The sequence below is a fragment of the Coturnix japonica genome, chromosome 4 (genome assembly GCF_054131305.1).
Source record: "Coturnix japonica strain WE chromosome 4, WE-NBRP24, whole genome shotgun sequence".
Lineage (NCBI taxonomy): Eukaryota > Metazoa > Chordata > Aves > Galliformes > Phasianidae > Coturnix > Coturnix japonica.
The window spans coordinates 20,676,048-20,694,423 of record NC_140666.1 but is presented as its reverse complement, the minus strand read 5'-3'; the positions used below and the strand labels follow the sequence as shown (position 1 = coordinate 20,694,423).

General features: G+C 44.8%; 2 protein-coding genes and 1 long non-coding RNA gene across 6 annotated transcripts in view; 1 reads left to right on the top strand and 2 right to left on the bottom strand.

The window, feature by feature from the left end:
* Window positions 1–4,615, bottom strand: part of AMOT (angiomotin) — a 55,436-nt gene extending 50,821 nt beyond the window's left edge. Inside the window, exons 1-2 of one of the 4 annotated variants that reach the window (XM_015860445.3) lie at window positions 4,400–4,525; window positions 2,558–2,622 (exon numbers count right to left, since the gene is read on the bottom strand). Coding sequence is in view for 1 of the 4 variants with exons in the window: in XM_015860442.3 (XP_015715928.2) it covers window positions 4,000–4,297 (298 nt within the window). In the remaining 3 variants the exon portion in view is untranslated. The other 3 variants (XM_015860443.3, XM_015860448.3, XM_015860442.3) reach the window with 3 other exon arrangements.
* Window positions 4,616–4,685: 70 nt separating this feature from the next.
* LOC116653325 (uncharacterized) lies at window positions 4,686–7,460 on the top strand. The gene is made up of 3 exons (XR_004306904.2): window positions 4,686–4,821; window positions 5,484–5,584; window positions 6,531–7,460. It is a non-coding gene; the product is annotated as an uncharacterized LOC116653325 (long non-coding RNA).
* Window positions 7,106–18,146, bottom strand: PGK1 (phosphoglycerate kinase 1). The gene is made up of 11 exons (XM_015860450.3): window positions 18,022–18,146; window positions 16,799–16,849; window positions 15,533–15,688; window positions 15,272–15,416; window positions 13,352–13,455; window positions 12,943–13,062; window positions 10,933–11,047; window positions 10,472–10,651; window positions 9,618–9,795; window positions 9,250–9,348; window positions 7,106–7,582 (listed from the first exon to the last, which is right to left on the bottom strand). Exons 1-11 carry the CDS (start codon window positions 18,084–18,086, stop codon window positions 7,542–7,544), a joined length of 1,254 nt encoding a protein of 417 aa, XP_015715936.2. The 5' UTR covers window positions 18,087–18,146; the 3' UTR covers window positions 7,106–7,541.
* Window positions 18,147–18,376: the final 230 nt, after the last annotated feature.

The following is an 18,376-nucleotide window of genomic DNA, read 5'->3' as shown; positions in this document are numbered from 1 at the left end:
TGGTGCCAGGGCTTCAGAAGCAGCTCCATGTCAGGTAGGACATAAATACCATGTTAGGATCCCTTATTGAGGTCCCTACAGATCAGATGAGTACTGAAAACTGAGCCTCCAAGTCCATTCCTTGGGTCCCCAACAAAGCTGAATTCAAGTAATCTGTACAGGGGAGTTGATTCGCTGGTGGAGTTCTGGAAAAATAGAATTTGAAACGGTAGGCTGGAAATTGAAACTAAGGTTCTGCTTCGCTGTTTGAGGCAACAGATATTTATCTACCGAGTTCAGCAAGATGTGCTGCATTTTCTTTTGACTGTTTTACTTTATGAAGTAAAAAGTATGAATAAGGGTTCCCAAATCAGAGCAACAGCTGAGAGCCCTAAAAAGAACAAGCATGGTGGAAAACAGCTAAGTTTTAACACAATCGTAACAAAGTCAGAAATAATTGTTCTAAGGCATTCGGTTCCTGACAAATCTCAGCTTCAGAAGCGCTTTGCATCCACTGAGAGTCCTAAGGAACTTTGAAAGCGTTCAGAGATCACTGACATTTGGCAGAGCGGGGCCAGCAGCAGCAGCCAAAAGCCAAGCAGAGCGCTCTAAAACACCGAGTGAGGAACAGAGATTCCTGCCTAAGGGATCACATCAAGTTTCCCATCGTGCAAAACGGCTAAAGGTTTCAGACCTCAAGTTTTCTACTTGTTAAGGAAGTTAATAATTTGAATATGACAGGACTCAGCAGGAGATCATTGATCTACATTAAATGAGAAGATGCTAAAAGCCCCAAGAACTTGAGTAACTGTAGGAAATTAGCATGTTTTGGTTTTTTTTTAATATTAACCATACATGCCAGACTACTCTTAAACATTCTCTTTCCACATTCATATCCACACCTTTACCTTTGTACCATTCGAATTCTGTATTCAGCTCTGTCCCTTGATCATTAATGCAGACTCCTAAGCTTCAGACTTCAAAGAAACACACGCGTAAGAGTCACAGGCACAGGACTGGAACAGCGTCAAAGCCTCCCTGTGCAGGAACCTCCATCTTCTGTTTGACTTCACTGTACAAATACTTCGTTCTATCAAGACTGAGAAATTCAATGATTTAAGTAGGGCTTCCCACAGATTAAGTTAATAAGGGAATCCAACAGTGCCTCATCTCCATCCGCCTTCCAAACACTGGTAAATGAAAGGAAATAGGAATGTCTCCTGGGGTAAGAGAAAGACGTGAGCTCTCTACAAATGTGCAAGGGAAGAAACCAAAGGCTTCTTTGTGTGCATACGTACTTTTCCAGGAATCCTCTCCCCTTGTCTCTCCCATAAGTGGCACCAAGTTTTTCTAAGAACGTTATCACATGCAAAGGCAAAGCCTTGTCCATGCAGCACAATGATTGGCACCCAGGACTACACTGGTTTAGTTTTCTCCCTGTGTCCTTCTAGACCTGCTCTTCCAAGGTTTTCTGTCAGCCATCTGCCCCATACACTGTTTCTAATGTTATACTTTTATATACTTCCTTTGATCCTTCCCCCTTTTTATTGTTCTCATCCCCCCTCCCTGCAGCTCCCAGTACTTGCAAGACCAACTGCCTTACTGCTGTGGGTGCCCTCTTGCCACATGGAGCCCATGTCCAGTATCACCGGTGCTTCCCAGAGCTCCAGCCATCCCTTACTATTCTGAGCTCCATGTATATAAAACAATTACAGTTAACACAAAACATCTGGGTTTTACAAACAAAGAAAGTACAGCACAGGTAGATCAAAATCAGACCTCTCCTAAGCCCAAAGGGACTCAGTTAATGTAACCTGCGGTCAGCAGCCTCTGAGTCTGAAAATTAAACCAACATCTCCTGGATGAGACTAAACCCCTGCACAAGACAATCCAAAAGGAGTCTGGCCATTTTAGGTTTGTTTGTAGCTGCTGGTGTATTCCCAGCTTTCAAGGAAATTACCCAACACCAAACACAGGTGTGGTTTCTTTAGTGGTAAGAAAGCTGACATAGCTCTTCAGATTCTGCCATTTTCACCTACAAGATGGTCTGCTCTCACTCTGAACTAAGTTGTAGGATACAACAGTGTAATGCAAGAAGCTGTTATGGATGCACTTCAAATGCCTTATGACAACCCACAAAACATCAGGCTAAAGTAGCAGTATTGATGGTAGAACGTATGATGACTTATGGAGAAGGTGAACTAGAAAGTCAAACTCAGAAACTTCTCTGCTAATGAGAACATTGCAATTAGGTCATCGCTAAACACTGTGTAACTAGGAATCAGAGCACAAATATTGCCACAGAATAATTAATACGTGACAGCAAGTTCTTGGAATGAGAACAGGGATTTCTCCCACATAGCCCTACTATTGAATTATACAGATAAACAGCAGCCCTGAGATAGTCAGCTTCCAAGGAGGCACGCAGGTAAAACACAGAGATCCAGTTTAGTATGAGCCTAAACTCCCAGACATGAAAGTTCACACCCAGTTTTAATGAAAGATAGTGCTCAGAGTGAGTTCTGGGGTCAGAATTCTATTTAGGTCACGTATGAACTTGATCCAGGACACAACTTACTTTAACTATCTTCAGGACTCGAGTTTGAGCAGCGTTTCTAATTGCCAGTAATTATTTCTCTTTTGCTAAAAAAAAAAAACCTACATTAGTTCCATTTTGCTCAGTTCAGACTGTGGGTTATGGTAGCTTGCTAAACACCAGACCTTTATTCAAACCAGAATGCTTTTTGTCACAGACACCCTGAATCTCTCCCTCTCTACAGTCCTACACAGGCACCCAGCAGTACCTGTTGCTGGGGCACACAGGTCAGGAGGGCAAAGAGCTGCAGGTTAATGGGACGCTGCTCTGATCAGGGAGGTTAGGTTACAAGGCCGTGCCTTTGAAGACCGGCTTCTTCAGTGTGGCCCTTTGGTTTACAACTGGGATTTCTTTTAATTAGATTGTATTCCTAATTATTTATGACCTATATTATCTGCAGAAGCTGCCCAAAGCCAAAAGATATCAGCTTTAATGAGGATAATTGGAATAGGTTTTTTTCCCTTCTTTTGTAAAGCACCTTGGGCCTTACTGATTAGAGGTGCTAGGACAGGATTAGATGTTAAATGAAAAACTATTATTAAAACATGGAATAAGAACGAGGACTGAATTAGAATGGAATTTTCTATTTTCTGTTGCATGAGGGATGAGCAGAAGATCATTTATTAGAGGTGACACAGAAACTTAACCTGAAAATCAAATGGGCATCTTCTTGATGCTCCTCGTGGTGAAGGACTCCAGGCAAGGATGCCATGGGCATGAGCCTGGGACCAGATGTTTTAAGAAGTAAAAACAGCCCCCCAAGTACCTGTGCCATGGGAACACCAGGAGGTGTCCTGGCACATAGGGGTGGTTTCGCTGGGTTCTGGCTACCTACAACATCAAGCAAAAGCAACAGCCGCCAGTTTCCTGCGTGACTGCAGATTCAGCCTTCCGTCCCTCTGCTCTACCAAAAAGATATCTTGGAATTGGCACAGATGGAACTTGTGGCTCTGCTCCCACCATATGGTGAGTCTCGCTGAGAATATTTATAGGCCAACCTGAATCAGCCTGCCTATAAAGGCCCAGTCTTTTTTTTACCTGGGGCAGCGCAGGGATGGTTGAACCCAGACCTCAGGGGGCTGCTGGGGGATCATTCTCTCTCTATGGGGCAGGGACACAGATACAGAGCTCCCAACACTTCTGGGATCATCACTCATAGATCAACATTTTCTTCTCTCAGGAACCAAAGGAGGAGGATTTGGAGTCCTTTCTGCTTAATTTGGGGTTCGGGCAGAGGTGGATCAGCAGGAATGGGAGCAGTGGGCCAGGCACGCACTGAGGCCACAGGGCTCCTTTGTGGGATTACAGGAGCAAAGTGTCCCCTGGCGCTACATGGACCCAAAAACAGACATGGGGAGGGCCAGCACAGCTCTGCTCTCCCCTTCACACACGCAAACCCCTCTCACCGCAGAGCAGGTACTCACGGCAGACCCTCATAGCCTTCTCGAAGCTTTCCCAGGAGTCTTCCTCAGGACTCGCGGGGGCCTGGGGCTGAGCCCCCGGCTCTGCCTCCCTCCCCGGGAGGGGCCCGAGACGGGGCAGCGCGGCCACAGTACCCTCAGGCCGAGCGCGGGGAGGCGGGCAGCCCCTGAGGGGAGGGATGGAGGGCAGGAGGGCCGCGGCCGTGAGGCGGGAGCAGACTCCTCGCCCCCCCTTTCCCCCAGCGGCCTCTCCACCGGCGGAGCCCCGCGCCGCTCCCCTGCACCTGCCCGAGCCCGGCATCCCGGCGGGCAGGGCGGCCGCGGGCCCCCTCAGAGGCGCGGAGAACCGGCCTCACCGCAGCGGCCCGCGCCTTCCATCGTTCCCTCCCTTCCCGCTCCTTACCCGGCGGGCGCCTGCCCCGTCGGCCGCCCGCTCATCCATCCTGCCGCTTTCCCCGCCGAGGTGACAAAGCCGGCATGGCAACGGGAGGCGCCGCGCGGCTCTGGGAGGCGCCTTGCCCAGGTTGGGTGGATAACTTTCACCAGGCGGCGGCGGCGCCCGGCATCCCCCGCTGGGCCGGGCCCTGCAGTGGCTGCCGGGAGGCGTAGTCCGCCCGCCCCTCCTCAGCGCCCCGGGCTGCGTGCTGGGCTCTGTCGGTGGCGGCACCTCAGCGAGCGGAGGGTCCGAGCGGGACTTGGTGGGGCTGAAAGCTCAGAAGTCCTTCTCAAAAGGCCGAGCGAGTTGTTGTTACAGCTGTGAGTGAGGTACGCCGAGGAGAGCCCGCAGGGAGAACAAAAGGACCCGGAGCTCACCCCTACCTCCAGGTGAGTGGGGTGTCTGAGCTCACGAAATGGCTGCTGCCCACTGGAGGCCCCTCACAGAGTCACAGAACTGCAGGGCTCGGAAGGGACCTCGGGGTTCCATGGAGTCCAACCCCCTGACTAGAGCAGGTTCCCTGCAGCGGGTCACACAGGAGCACGCTCCCATCTACTCGACTCTTACACTTGAGAGATCCCCTCTCAGCCTTCTCTTACCCAGGCTGAACAGCCCTACTTCTCTCAGCCTCTCCTTGTACAGGAGATGCTTCAGGGCCCTCATCTTTATGGCCTTCTGCCACACTCTCTCTTGAAATAGTTACAGATAGACAAATAGTTACTAAAAATGTTATAGGCAAAGGTTAAACATCTGGAAATTGTTGTTAATCAGCTGCTGGTCATCAAGTGTACAGCTCCTGCAGTCTCATGCAAGGACATTTCATCCCCTTTGCTTTAATATCTGAAAAACTAAGCATGTCTAGTTTTGCTGTTGGTTTGTTCTCAGCACACAGACCTGAGAGTGGCAATAATTAGAATAAGACATGGAAACAAACAAACAAAACATTCTAAGGTGTGCATAGCATGAAACCAAAGTCAGGTGCAAAAATATTTTTGAGTGCATACATCTGTGTTCATGGTGCATCACAACTCCTTGCTATATTTGATTACAGACAGCTTTGTCTTGTTGCTTTTGATGAAGAGGAGGAAGACAAAGAGGAGGTAGTGGCCACACACTGACCTTTCACTGTAAATACCAAAGGAGATATGGAGGGTAAGTCTTGCTTTTGCTCCATGGGAAGCCAGCAACACAGGATTCCAGGACTGACACTAAAACGAGCCTTGCTCTAACAAGGCCTTGTTTGCCAGAGCCAGACAAGAACAGACTGTTATAAAACACGGTGGAACGTTTGTTATTGTAGTAGTAGATTTCCAAAATCCATAGTCTTTTTGTGGCTGACAAGCTCATTCTTTTCTTTGCCTCGTTACTGCAGCTGTGGGAGGTCTGCACCCCTGCCTGGAAAACATGAGCAGCAGCTAGAAAGCAATCCTAGCAAAAATCTGCATCATTCATGTGTAATCAGACAATGCTTGGGAGATTTACAAAGGAGGGAGGGAGGAGAAGACTTACAGTGCTGCAATCATTTACATTATTTCTTGGTTGCTTTTCAAGTGTCGCTTTTAGGTTTAAAAGGTAGCAAGTATGACTTTCATATATAACTTCATAAGCACTTTAACTTCATTGGGTTTTAATTTGCATCCTGCTGTGACCAAGTACCATTTGGCAAATAGACCACGTCTGTTTATAACACATACCTCCATTTTGTCTTGGCAGTACTGTATACATTACATACTTAAGCTTAAAAGCATACTCTGTATTGCAGCTTATTGCTCACCTCAAAGATTCTCTCCACAGCTCATCCCTGCTGCTTTGTTCAGCTCAGCCCACACCCAACACCCAGGATGGCAGTGTGATAGTACTGCAGGGAAGCCACTAGGTCTAGGAGCAGGCAAGCACTGCTTTATGCTTTTCTGCTCAGTGATCCAGGAGAAAGATACATATTTGAAGCACTGCATTCTTGTAGTTCTTCTGAGTAAAGCTTTGTATGACTGCTGACTTGATCCAAAACACACTTTTGGGTGATTTGTAGCCAATCTGATTTTGCTATATCACTGAGTTTCATTCAGAGCTACCTTGTACTTACATTTGTGTCCTGTAGCAGGTGCAGGAGCCAACCCCACAACAGCCAGGATCAGAATAATCCCAACTTCATACATTTGCACCACATTGGTGCTATTCCACTGACAACGCTTGTAGTTCTGCAATGTGTTTGATCTGTAAACAAGCCTGATTATCTGTTGCTCTGCTTGTTTTAGCACTTTTATGCTCACATACATCAACAAGAGTATTGCAGTTCTGTTTGTGTACATAAGGGGGAAGGCAAAAACCTTGAGTTCTTACCTGCCTGCCTTCAAAGGTTCCAGAATACTTAAGTTAGAGACATTAGCTGTCTACTGTGCAGCAAGTTTTCTCTACAAGAACCACATTTGAAGCTTTGACCACTTTTTACTACACCTACTATTAAAATTTCATCTTCTCTCTTACTTGATGACATGCAAGTTTTGATGTAACACCAGATCTACAATAACTTCCTTACCAAAGTTCACATTGATGATGACTGGATGCTTACAGATCCACGGGGTAAAAAAAATAATAATGAGAAAGATCTGACTCCTAGTGCTAGAATAAGGGTATTTTAATGCAAAATCTGAAAGAAAGACTACATACCAGCTGTCAGCATTTTAAATATGTTTATTCAGCAGCTATTACGATCGGCCTCCAAAAAACTGGAGTCCCCTTTTGTTTTTGAACCGTGTCAAGTGACAGAAATGCCTGCTAGGAACATTGAAGAAGCTACACAGTGCACTCCTTTCTGAGAAACAGACATGTCTAAGAGGGATTAATCTCTCTGAGAAGGCAAAATATAAATATATACACTCTAAATCCACAACAACAGTTTAAATGCACTACATTATAATTCAAGTGGGATAAGAGTGAACACATCCAGATCATGTAAACTGCAGCCATAAAATATCTCTGCTGTCTTCTCAAATCCTGTCCAGTTTGTGTTTACATCCTGTGATCTGCCTATCGCAGAGTTGAAATACAGAAGCATAGAAGTGTTGAATCTCAGGGGCTGTGCACAGTAACGGGGGTGATACGCTGTTCTCTATGCGTTGCTCAGGGCATCCACGCCAGGAAGAACCTTACCTGTGAGTAGTTAAAAAAATACCAATAAAGTTAAGAAGAAGAGAAGTATTCGGCTTTATGCTTACAACTGCAACATTTACATATTTAAAAAACAGAAACAAGCAAAATCCCCCCAAAAAACCACCTTAAACTATAGGTCACACTGTTTCTACATGCACTCCTGCTGATGTTTGTGGCTATCGCAACTTATGGGTTAAGCTGTTCCACACAGTAAATACATTTTAGGGCTGCAGTGAGTATCCAGAGCATATCTGCAGACAGATTCTTAACAGCCCACAGTCATCGGTGTTCAATTAATGATAACGGTGTGATTCTGTCCAAGCTCCTGCTAGGGTCAGATCCAAATACTTTAAGATATCCTTCCACAAGTTTGATGGCAAGCGGTTTTATTATAAGACCTAGGAAGTTGCTGCCATACTTCCTTCAGTCCCTAGCAGCATGTAGATAGGATTTTGGAGTGTGTAATGAAAACTTTATGAATGAATGAAGAAAAATAAACAAGACCTTCTACAAGACTTGACTCTTTTACTGTGATTAAAACATCTATGTCCAGATAATTAGATATATCACTGCAATGGGCAAGAGTAAGGAACATACTCATCTTTGGGTATGGTTCCCCAAATTACTCAAGTGTAATGTTTTCTAAAGCATCTTCTTAGCTTTCTGTTGTTCTTCTTTAATAATGAAGAACATAGGGGTGTTTTTTGGGGGGGGAGATGGAGAAGGGGGTAAGAAAACTTTTGAATGCTCAAGCTGTACAACTGTACTGAATTGTGCCACTGTTCACAGCCCACTAGTTGTTTTAGTCGGTTTTGGGTTTTTTTTGTTTTTTTAAATCTTCAGAAGCTTCTCTAATTAACCAGACTTCCGTTACATTTAAAAGATCACACACAAGCCCACATTCTGGGCCAAAACTTAAACAATTTTGTCATTTTGGATAAATGAGTTGGACAGTGCTTCCTTCTACCCATCTGCATTCTTTCCCTTTAGCACCACTCCCTAGGCAACAGAAACAAAAGCTCCGTCTCACATACAACTGCTGGAAACCAACAGCTGCAATGCAGTTTATTGCAGTTTCCCTTCTATAGAGCAGCTGACATTATTAGATACTTTACACATACTGGGAAACAGGTAATTACCAGAGGAAATGAAAACTCTGGGAACAATGTAACTCATTGGAAGAACTCTAAATCCTCACCGTTTTGGATTGTCAGTACTCTTGTGCAGCTTTGTTAAGAGATCGCTAGAGGGCTCCCCACACCAGGGGATTTCCAACAGTGCTCTCAAAAGGAAGCTTGAACCAAAATGTGACATGATTCTGATCCCTGACAAACTGAGCATTGCAGACAGTCTGGTTACCACGTCTCTGGGAAGCACCAACAAACAAGAAGCCTCTCTGAAAGCTGTACTAATTTCTATTCCAGCTTTACTGCTGGGTGGGAGTGGCAGTCTATGCACTTTGCAAGAATGTTCCATTTTCTTTCCTCTTTCTCTAGGGGGACAAAATGAGAGCTAGGAGGATCTTATGTGCAACTCCGTTTGTTGAAATAGAAAAGACACTTATTCTGTTCTTGTGCCTTCCTGAATATCAACGCAAGGCAGAGCACCCAGAACTATTTAATTTGCCAACACAAGTCAAATAAGTCAACGCAAAAAAAACCAGTTACCCTCTAGCAGTTCCAGGCTGGCACCACCTCCAGTGCTGACATGGCTAACTTTATCTTCAGTGTTCCACTTCGCACAGCATGTAGCAGTATCTCCACCACCTGTAGTACAAGAAAAAAATAAATCAGCAAGGCAAGAAATTGAATTTGTTCAACTTAAGGGACATAGCCTTGCTACAGGCTGCTGCTGCTCCCAGATCTTCAGCATTAGTTCATATAACAGTTTTGAAAGTCATGTCTGCAAGCTGAGGTAGTAGATGAAAACATTACTATCAAAGAATGATTTGCCAACTCTTTCTAATGCGGTTCTTAGCAGGCACAAACTTACTTGCTGCTTTTATAAAGACAAGAACAAACGTGCAGCTACTCACCAATAATGGTGATGGAGCCCTTTCCAGTTACTTCCACCACTTTGTCCATCAAGGCTTTGGTTCCTTTGGAGAACTTGTCCCATTCAAAGACTCCAACTGGACCATTCCACACTATTTGTTTGGCCCTTCCCACAACTTCAACAAACTTCTTAACACTTTCAGGGCCGCAGTCCAAGCCCTACGACAAGTAAGAGAATTCAGAGATGAGCTTTCTGGCAACCCTCATCTAGGATCACCGATACCTTATTGATTGGATCCTTAAATACGTTTCCCCCCTCCTCTTTCAATTGACACTGAAGTTAATAAGGCTTTTGGAAGGCCTGATGGTACTGGTTCTGCACCCTCAAATTTGCTGCTAGTTTAGAAACAGGAGACTAGTCACAAAGCAAGAGATTCTCCAGGCACTGAATGCTAAGGAATAGAGATTTGCAAGAAGCTGCTTCTGTGGGGTGGAGCTTGGTGTGGTGTTTGTATTCTGAGTACAAATAAGTTATAAACAAAAAACACAAAAACAAAACACAAAACCAGCAATGTCAGATGCATGAAGCCTTGTTTAGAAACTTTTGCCAACTCTAATTATGTTCCAGTCAAATAAAAGGGATTTACACTCCATTCAGATCTGAAAGTTGTAGAGAAATTTTGCTGTTTTAATCCAAATCCCACAAAAGCTACTTTAAGACTTAAAATTGTATCAGGACAAACCACAGTGTTTTCATTTGATGAAACAAAAATATTTTGTGCAGTTATACAGCCTTCAGAAGATCACAATTACTCTTTTAATTCCTATACAGAGTGTTTTTCTTAACCCAGTGTTCCCTGTTACTTCTTCTTGTCCCTTGTCTATTAAAACCTACCATCCAGCCAGCAGGAATGCCTGAAGCCACTGTGGCTTCCCCAGTCTTTGCATTCTCATCAAATTTGTCTGCAGTGATGAAGTCAACTGGCAAGGAAATCTTCACACCGTTTTTCTCTGCCTTGGTCATCAGGTCCTTGACAATTTTGGATCCCTCTTCATCAAACAGAGAGTTGCCAATCTACAAAAAAATTATGTGGGAAAAATAAAAGAAGCATCTGTTTAGCTATTGGTCATTATATATGAGATGAACAGCAGTCAAGCCATACATACCATCCAGAAAGCAATTCTGCAGAGCTGTATTAGAGCACTAAGACATGCACAGCAAGCCAATTTTTGCAAACAGATTGTCGAGCAATTTCTGGGTGCTCCCTACTCTCTATAGGGTATAGTCTCTCTCCCTCTCTTATATATATGGGTCATCCTTTACTAGAAGTAGACACAGAATTGCTCTTTTCATACCTCCATGTTGTTTAGCACTTTGAGAAAGGTGAATGCCATTCCACCGCCAATGATCATCTCGTTGACCTTATCTAACATGTTACTGATCAGCTGGATCTTATCCTGAACTTTAGCTCTGGAAAAGAAGAAAAGAATGAAGTGTAGTCACTGCCCCAGACTCCTCAGTCAGACCTTACCGTATCTTTAAGTAAGACAACACAAAGCCTCACCAAGGACGTATTCCATAAAGTATAAAGCAGAATTTTTCAACTGCTATTCAGTAATGGTAATACTGAGATATTGCAAACTCATTCTAAGAGAATGATTCAACAAGGAAGTTACGGGGAGTGAGCAGAAAGAATTTGGCAACTCAGCAAGCCAGCATTAAACAGTATCTGACAAGGACACTCTTTAGCCCTCAATTTTTCTCCTACTGAAATATAAAATTAGCTCGGCACTTTCTGACTATCCAGCAGCACACGGCAGGGATCAGAGCACTGCCACTCACAACTAATGTCCCAGCTCTACTACAGGCCAAACTCCTGTAATCAGTTCAGGTCACATACCCAAACTCACAACACAGATTCAAACTACTAGGATGAGCTGCTCTGCCCCAGAGCAAATGGCTGCTTTTAGCACAAGATGTGAATGATAATGGAATAACAATGCCACAGTCACTTTTTGTGGGAGTGGCAAGAGGCAGTAGTGAATAGACAAATCATTCATCTTTTATGCCACTTTCTGTAAAAGTGAGCTTCATAAAGGCCTCAAGAAATTACCCTAGGCAAAACTTTGGCTGGTACTCAAGAGACTCGCATTACAGCCTCAGTTTAGCTCTGCCTTCCTTGATGACGTTATATAAAACCCTTTTCTTTAGTTAACTCATCTCTAAAACAATGATAACAACGCAGATTTCATTAATAAAATGCTTTCAGACCTAATCATTAAGAACACATATTGCCTCCACTCTCCCAACAGTAGCAACTGTGGGGAGCTCTGGTGTCCATCAGCCTCCAGCAAACACTGCCACTCTGTGGGACCTGTATGATAAACAACTGACAGGATGTACAGACCCAAGGCAAAAACCTGCAGGATGTATCTTCCATTGTGCAGCTCCAAGCAAAAGAAACGTGAAAGGAATTTACATTTTAATTCCTTTCCTTTGTGCACAATCCTGCTTCTAGTGCTGAAATTTTTGTTTTCCAGCACCATTCATTTTCACCTCACTTATTAATACATTTGTCCTCAGTTCATCTTCTGGGTCCAGTTTTGCTATACATAAACAGTAAACAGTCTACAGCTGAATCACATACAGCTCTAAATTTTGGAAAGGTACTAATGAAAAGTAAGCATTGCTCATTGTAATCAAGATCACATAAACCTTTACAATTTGATGCAAGAATTATTACTACTTTAAAAGCATGTTCATGGGTATAAAGAGCAGGAATAACCACATACTTCATTCACTGAGGAAATGCTACAGTGTCCAAGCTTTGTGTTACTGTTCCAAGTATTTAAATTCTTTGTTGTCAGACCTGACAAACTGAAACACTTGTTTCAACATGCAGACATTTGGTGATGCCCCTTCAATTCTCTTTGTACACTTGCTGCTGCTTAAGAGCAGAGGCCCCAACAGCTACAGTAGGTCGCCACTGCATTTCGATAGACCGTGTCAACTTACACAGTGCTGAGCTTGCAGGATGCTTGTACTCTGAACCATGGAGGAAAGGTCACTGACAGTGTTTCAGGGCCATCGTGTGTATCAGCTCTTCTGGGTCAACTGTACAGCAAACTGCTATGGACTGTCCCTTATTTAGGGAACGTAAGCAACCATGAGATATGATGAGCAGACTCCTCATGGACACAGTAAGCTAGACTCCAAATAACCCATAGAGATTTCAGGAATTACCTACACATCTGAACTGTAGGTACAGTTCAAAGGAAAGTACTTGTTTGAACAAAGCCAGAACTCTTCATTTGTTACAGAGGTGCTAAAGAAAAATAAGTAGTTGGCATGTGCTTGAGTCTTACCCTCCAAGAATTGCTAAGAAGGGTCTCTCTGGTTTCTCAAGGGCCTTTGCAAAATAATCCAGTTCTTTCTTCATCAGGAAGCCAGCAGCCTTCTGAGGAAGATTAACACCTACCATGGAGCTGTAAAATAAAGATAAGAGAGAGGAAAAGAAACAATGTCGCATCTATAACAACCTAAAAAGTGAATTCAAGTCTTAAGAAGCTCAGCTGTCTCATGTTCTCAGAGAAAAACTTTAAACCATACATACTATAGACAATTACCTCCCCTAAGTACATCAGTCAGGAACAAATACAGAAAAACGATAATGGGATAGTCTCAAAAAGTTAAAATTCAGTGAGGATAAAACTTGTTTTTCCACAGCAGGCATCATTCTGCAGTTCTGTCTATGGAACAAAACCAGATACACACCTGTGAGCACGGTGGGCAGTTCCAAAAGCATCATTGACATAAACATCTCCCAGTTTAGAAAGAGAGGCTCTGAAAGCCTCCACTTTTGCAGCATCAGCTTTGATCTAAAAAGCAAAAGAATGACAAGTTTGTGCTACTCACACAAAACTGAAGTGAAACTCAGCAGTTTATAAGCAATGACCTTCTAAACCCAAAGAAAAGATGAGCTGAGAAATTCAGCTGTTCATCCTGTGGGTGTCTTTATTTTATATACTCCTCACCAATCCATTAGGAACAACAAAGACGTTTAAATGGTTTAAACTCCGTATTAAACTCTGAGAGCTTCCCATAAAAGCCCTGAGGACCATTCCCATTTCTAACTGCATCAGTAAAGCAGGCATGGACTGTAACCTTTTGTTCCCTCCAACAGATTTCTACTTATTGTACAAGTTGTTTATTACAAGTTCTCACATCCCTATATACCTTCACAAGTATTTGTTTTCTAACTTTCCCATCCGCCCTTACAACTTTCCCAACCACTTTTACATGTCAACAAAGCATTCTACAAAACACTTTTCAACTGTCCATGCAGGCGCATATCCAATCAGAGCTGGGAGTCCCTTCTCCTCCTCCTAAAGGTGTCCTTGGTTCTCATGCTGTTTATCTTGATTCACAGCTGCTGCTCTGAACAGCTTTTCTTGTATTCCTAGAGGTTAACTTATTTATAAGTTAAATTAATTTAGCCTGCACGCTGCAACAGGCCACAGTGACAGCACAGATTCTAGAACAATGCTAGAACTGCTCCTTCACTTGTTAAATTGTCTGGCTGTACACAAAGAGATGAAACACTCCTGTTAAAGCCATTAACATCTGTAAGCAGAACATGAGAGATTGAATGAAGGAAACACTACCACTTGATTGGCTTTGGTCAGACATTTTCCAAGCAGCATCTGATAACCTACAGACTTGTATCTGCTCAGCTCTTCCCTCCCTATAGGCAGGACATGATGGTTAAGATGAGTTTCTCATCTGTCAGCAGTACCATCCTGCGCTGCCCAGCTGCAATGCATGCTTCTGTATGCATATTAGTCTACAAAATGAAGGGACTGTTTCTCAAAGCAAATTAAGTTCTTTTCCCATTCTTCTCCCTGCCACTACACTGGCTTTCAGTTGCACATGACTATGGTAAACTTCAAACTTGCCCAATTTCCTATTTTCATCTGCACAGGCTTAGCTACTCTGGGCTATTTTCTTAAGCTACTGGATTCCTGTATCAGCCTCTAAAGGTCACCACACGGTGTCAGCATTCCCCTCCATGCAATGAATATGAAAGGAGCCAAAACCTGTGTAAAGTCACCAGGGTCACTATCGCTAAGAAAAGCAGCCATCTGGAGCAAACATTCTTCCTGACCTTCAAGAAAATGTCAGAGGTACAAGGCAGCCTGGTTCGCAATGGTTACCATAAGAGCAGGCAGGCTTATAACAGGGTTTGATAATTTCTATGTTGCAGAACATTCAATCAGCATATTAAAAAATTAGCCAAAGAGACAAAGTTGCAAGATTCATTGCGGCTAGTGCTGTGGGAATGACACCAACAGACCTAGAATTTTGTTTTAGACATCTCCAAGCCTAATAAGCAGCAATGAGAGTTTCCTAGACAGCCCTATTTCATTCCTTTTATGGAGTGCAGCAACCCTGGCAATGATTTACAGCCTTTCACTTAAGCTGTTTCATCTTGGATATTCAATGCACTTGTCTCAGACTTTTCCACTGCATAGTACAGGTGATGAGACTTGCTGAACAAAGGCTCTCTGGTCCCCTTTTGAGAGTGAATTCATAAACAGCAATTTGAGCAAGCAGCTAATTCATCATTAATCTGCTGCAACCAAGGTCCAAGGAGCAGAGAAGGCACACACACAGAACCTAGACTTGAAGTTTCACCTTGTTCCCTGAAGCATCCTTCCCTTTCCCTTCTTCTTCTACATGGAATCGGAGGTTCTCTAGCAGGATGACGGAGCCATCTGCAGGATTAGCACAGGCCTTCTCCACCTCAGGACCAACACAATCCTTCAGGAATGAGACCTCCCTGCAAAGACAAGATATACGCTGTCATTCCACCACTGACTCTCTTTCCAAAAGGAAAGCATCCAGGTCCACTCACAGGGAGGGACTGATGCATGTTGAGCTGCTCTGGTACTTCACCTGCCCAGGAGAGCTTTAAGCTCTGCAGCTACTGGAGCCAAGGAGTACTTGTCAGGCATGGGAACTCCATCCGGGCGGCCCAGGTGACTCATTAAAACCACTGACTTGGCTCCATGATCCAAGCAGTGCTTGATGGTAGGGACGGCTGCCTTGATTCTGGAATGGCAGAGAAAAACAAATGAAAAAGAATTCAGCTAGAGTTTACCATGCAGGCAGACTTAGTAACCACTTACACAAGAGCCCTGGAAGTTGTTCTTCAAAAAGGTAACAGAAAGAGAACACGAGCTGGGTAGAATGATTACTTAACAAGTCCATTCTACCTCTCTTGTTCTCACTGTTTAGTGTATTCTAAAGGCAGCAGAGCATCGCCAGCAGTACATCCCTAAAAGGGACACTGGGTTTCTCAGTAACTTACACTTGCTGGGACAAACATCTACAAGACCATCATATCTCACAGAGCACAGCTGCCCTGGTATTAACCCAGACTATTCCCTTCCCAAGGAAAGTGACAGTCCCTGAAGCACAGTCATTATGAATCATACACCAAATAATTTCCCCATCCCCGTGTGCTTTCAGGTTCTCTGCTGTGATCTTCCACGACATGTAGGAGATGGAAGTGAAAGGTACCTTGTCATTTAAATTCTGCTGATTGCTCATAGCTAAGAATTATCAGGAAACATACGAATATTACTGGGCTCCTGATCTGGTCACTGACATTGAGCCGATAAGAGAAATGACAGGAATGCTGACCAGTTGTGAACAAATCAGTTACCTGCCTACAAATGATGGACAAGCAGGATAAAAAGACATTGTATATCCATGTTTCTAAGCCCCGTGTCTTCATATGCTCCAGAACAAATACGTAAACCAACAAGTTAACAGAGGGTAAGGAGGGCAGATGGTCTCCTGGATACTACCATCAAGTACAACAGTCAGAGCCAAATAGACTCTAATGTGTCTGTAATGTGGCCATAACGTTGCAAACATACTTCAGAAATAAAGGTTAGGACCCATACAGTTATGTGATACTTTGTATGTGTTCTCTACAGGATCTACAGTGAGAAGCTCTGTAGTAAATGTTATAAAATGTAGTAAGTGTAGTAAATGCAGAAGCATTTAAGTAACCTTTCTGAGTCACTTTAATACTCTGGTACCAGAAGTGACAGTGTAATCATGATACCATTCGAGGTACTGCTAACAGAATGGGCTAAAACGAGAGAGAAAATAGACTTTGGCCCATCATTTCGGATGGAAATTGGGTCTCACCTTTGATTATTGGTTATTTTGTGATCCTTCATAGGGACGTTGAAGTCAACCCTAAAAGAAAACAAACAGAAAATAAGTTTCTTTTACAAAGAACGAGGGAACCTGAAGGTAAAGGGGCTGCCCTGAAATGCACATCAGTAGAGGCAGATTTCCAGCTGCTTTGAGCACAAGTTCCATTACAAAGCCCACCAGATATTAGCCATTTATTCTTATAACAACGGTACAACTGGAAAACGGGCATCAGGTTGCATAGCATCAATACAACCCAACTCTCGTGACCACAGCATTGACGATGCCTCACTCCTCCTTTCAAAGCCATGCTCAGATCTGGCTGGGAGCTTCCTGTCCTTTGCAGCTTTAATATCCCTGGAGCCGAGTGCTACAGCTTGTCACATCCCGTAGGAAGCCCCTACCCAGATATAGGGGCAACTTTCCCCCCACACACACCAGAGTTAAGGATGAAAGGGGAGGAGTTTCGGCGGCCATTTGTGGTTCTGTGCCCACGTGGTGAGCAGCAGGAAGCCGGTTGTGTAACAGCACAAATTACTCACAGAGCGGCTTCTCTCCTCCCTGACTCACGCAGGGAAAGCGCGGCCCGGCCATGGTGGCTGCACCATCTTTATGTGGTGGGGAGGAAGGCGATGCCTGACCGACTGCAACCGAGTTACCACACTGACTTAATCGCTACCTTACACTATACACAGAATCACACAATGACCCGGGTTGGAAGGGACCTCAAGGATCATGTAGTTCCAACCCCCCTGCCTGGCAGGGCCACCAAACATACACATTTACTAGATCAGGTTGCCCAGGAGACCCCATAGAGACCCCACAGACCCCATAGATCCCCATAGAGACCCCATAAATCCCCTTAGAGACCCCACAGATCAGGTTGTCCATGGCCCCGTCCAACCTGGTCTTGAGCACCTCCAAGGACGGGGCATCCACAACCTCCCTGTGCAGCCTGTTCCAGGGCCTGACCACTCTCCTAGTGAAGAACTTCCCCCCAACATCCAACCTAAATCTTCCCTCTTTTAACTTAAAACCATTTCCCCGTGTCCTGCTAGTCGCTTTATCCTCCGTTATTCCACATCCGTACCAAAAACACCCTTATTTAGTAGCTCTCCTTGAACGTTTTGCCGCCTGCCCCACACGGAGACATACGGGAAGGACAAAAGCTGCGGCCGGCTCCTAGTGCAGCTCCCCGCCGCACGGCTGCTCACCTCATAACGACCCTCTTGCCCTTCACATCCAACTTGTCCAGGGTGAGCTTGTTGGAGAGAGACATCTTTCTTTACCGCCGCTCCTCACCGCTCCGTCCGTTCCCTACCGCAGCCGCCCGCGCTCTGTGGCGCTACCGGGCCGACCCGCCGCTACGCCGACCGTCTCGTCCGCATCCGCCGCTGATTGGCCCCACGCGGCAGGCGCCGCGCTCCTATTGGACGACCGTCCCGCCCGTCAGCCGTCCGCCCGCCCCCGCCCGAGGCCGCGCTGCGGCGGCGGCCTGGTCACGTCCCGCACGGAGCCGCCGCCTCGGGAGGGGGGATGTTGGGAGCGGTCGGAGCGAGCCTCGGCCGC

What these genes read in the sequence shown, in the direction of transcription:
- PGK1 (XM_015860450.3), bottom strand. Translation starts at nt 18,086, where the DNA reads ATGTCTCTCTCCAACAAGCTCACCCTGGACAAGTTGGATGTGAAGGGC. An exon ending in AAAATAACCAATAATCAAAG is followed by an intron (nt 15,689 to 16,798) that starts GTGAGACCCAAT and finishes CTGCCATTCCAG; the next exon opens with AATCAAGGCAGCCGTCCCTA. An exon ending in ACTGCCCACCGTGCTCACAG is followed by an intron (nt 13,063 to 13,351) that starts GTGTGTATCTGG and finishes TTTATTTTACAG; the next exon opens with CTCCATGGTAGGTGTTAATC.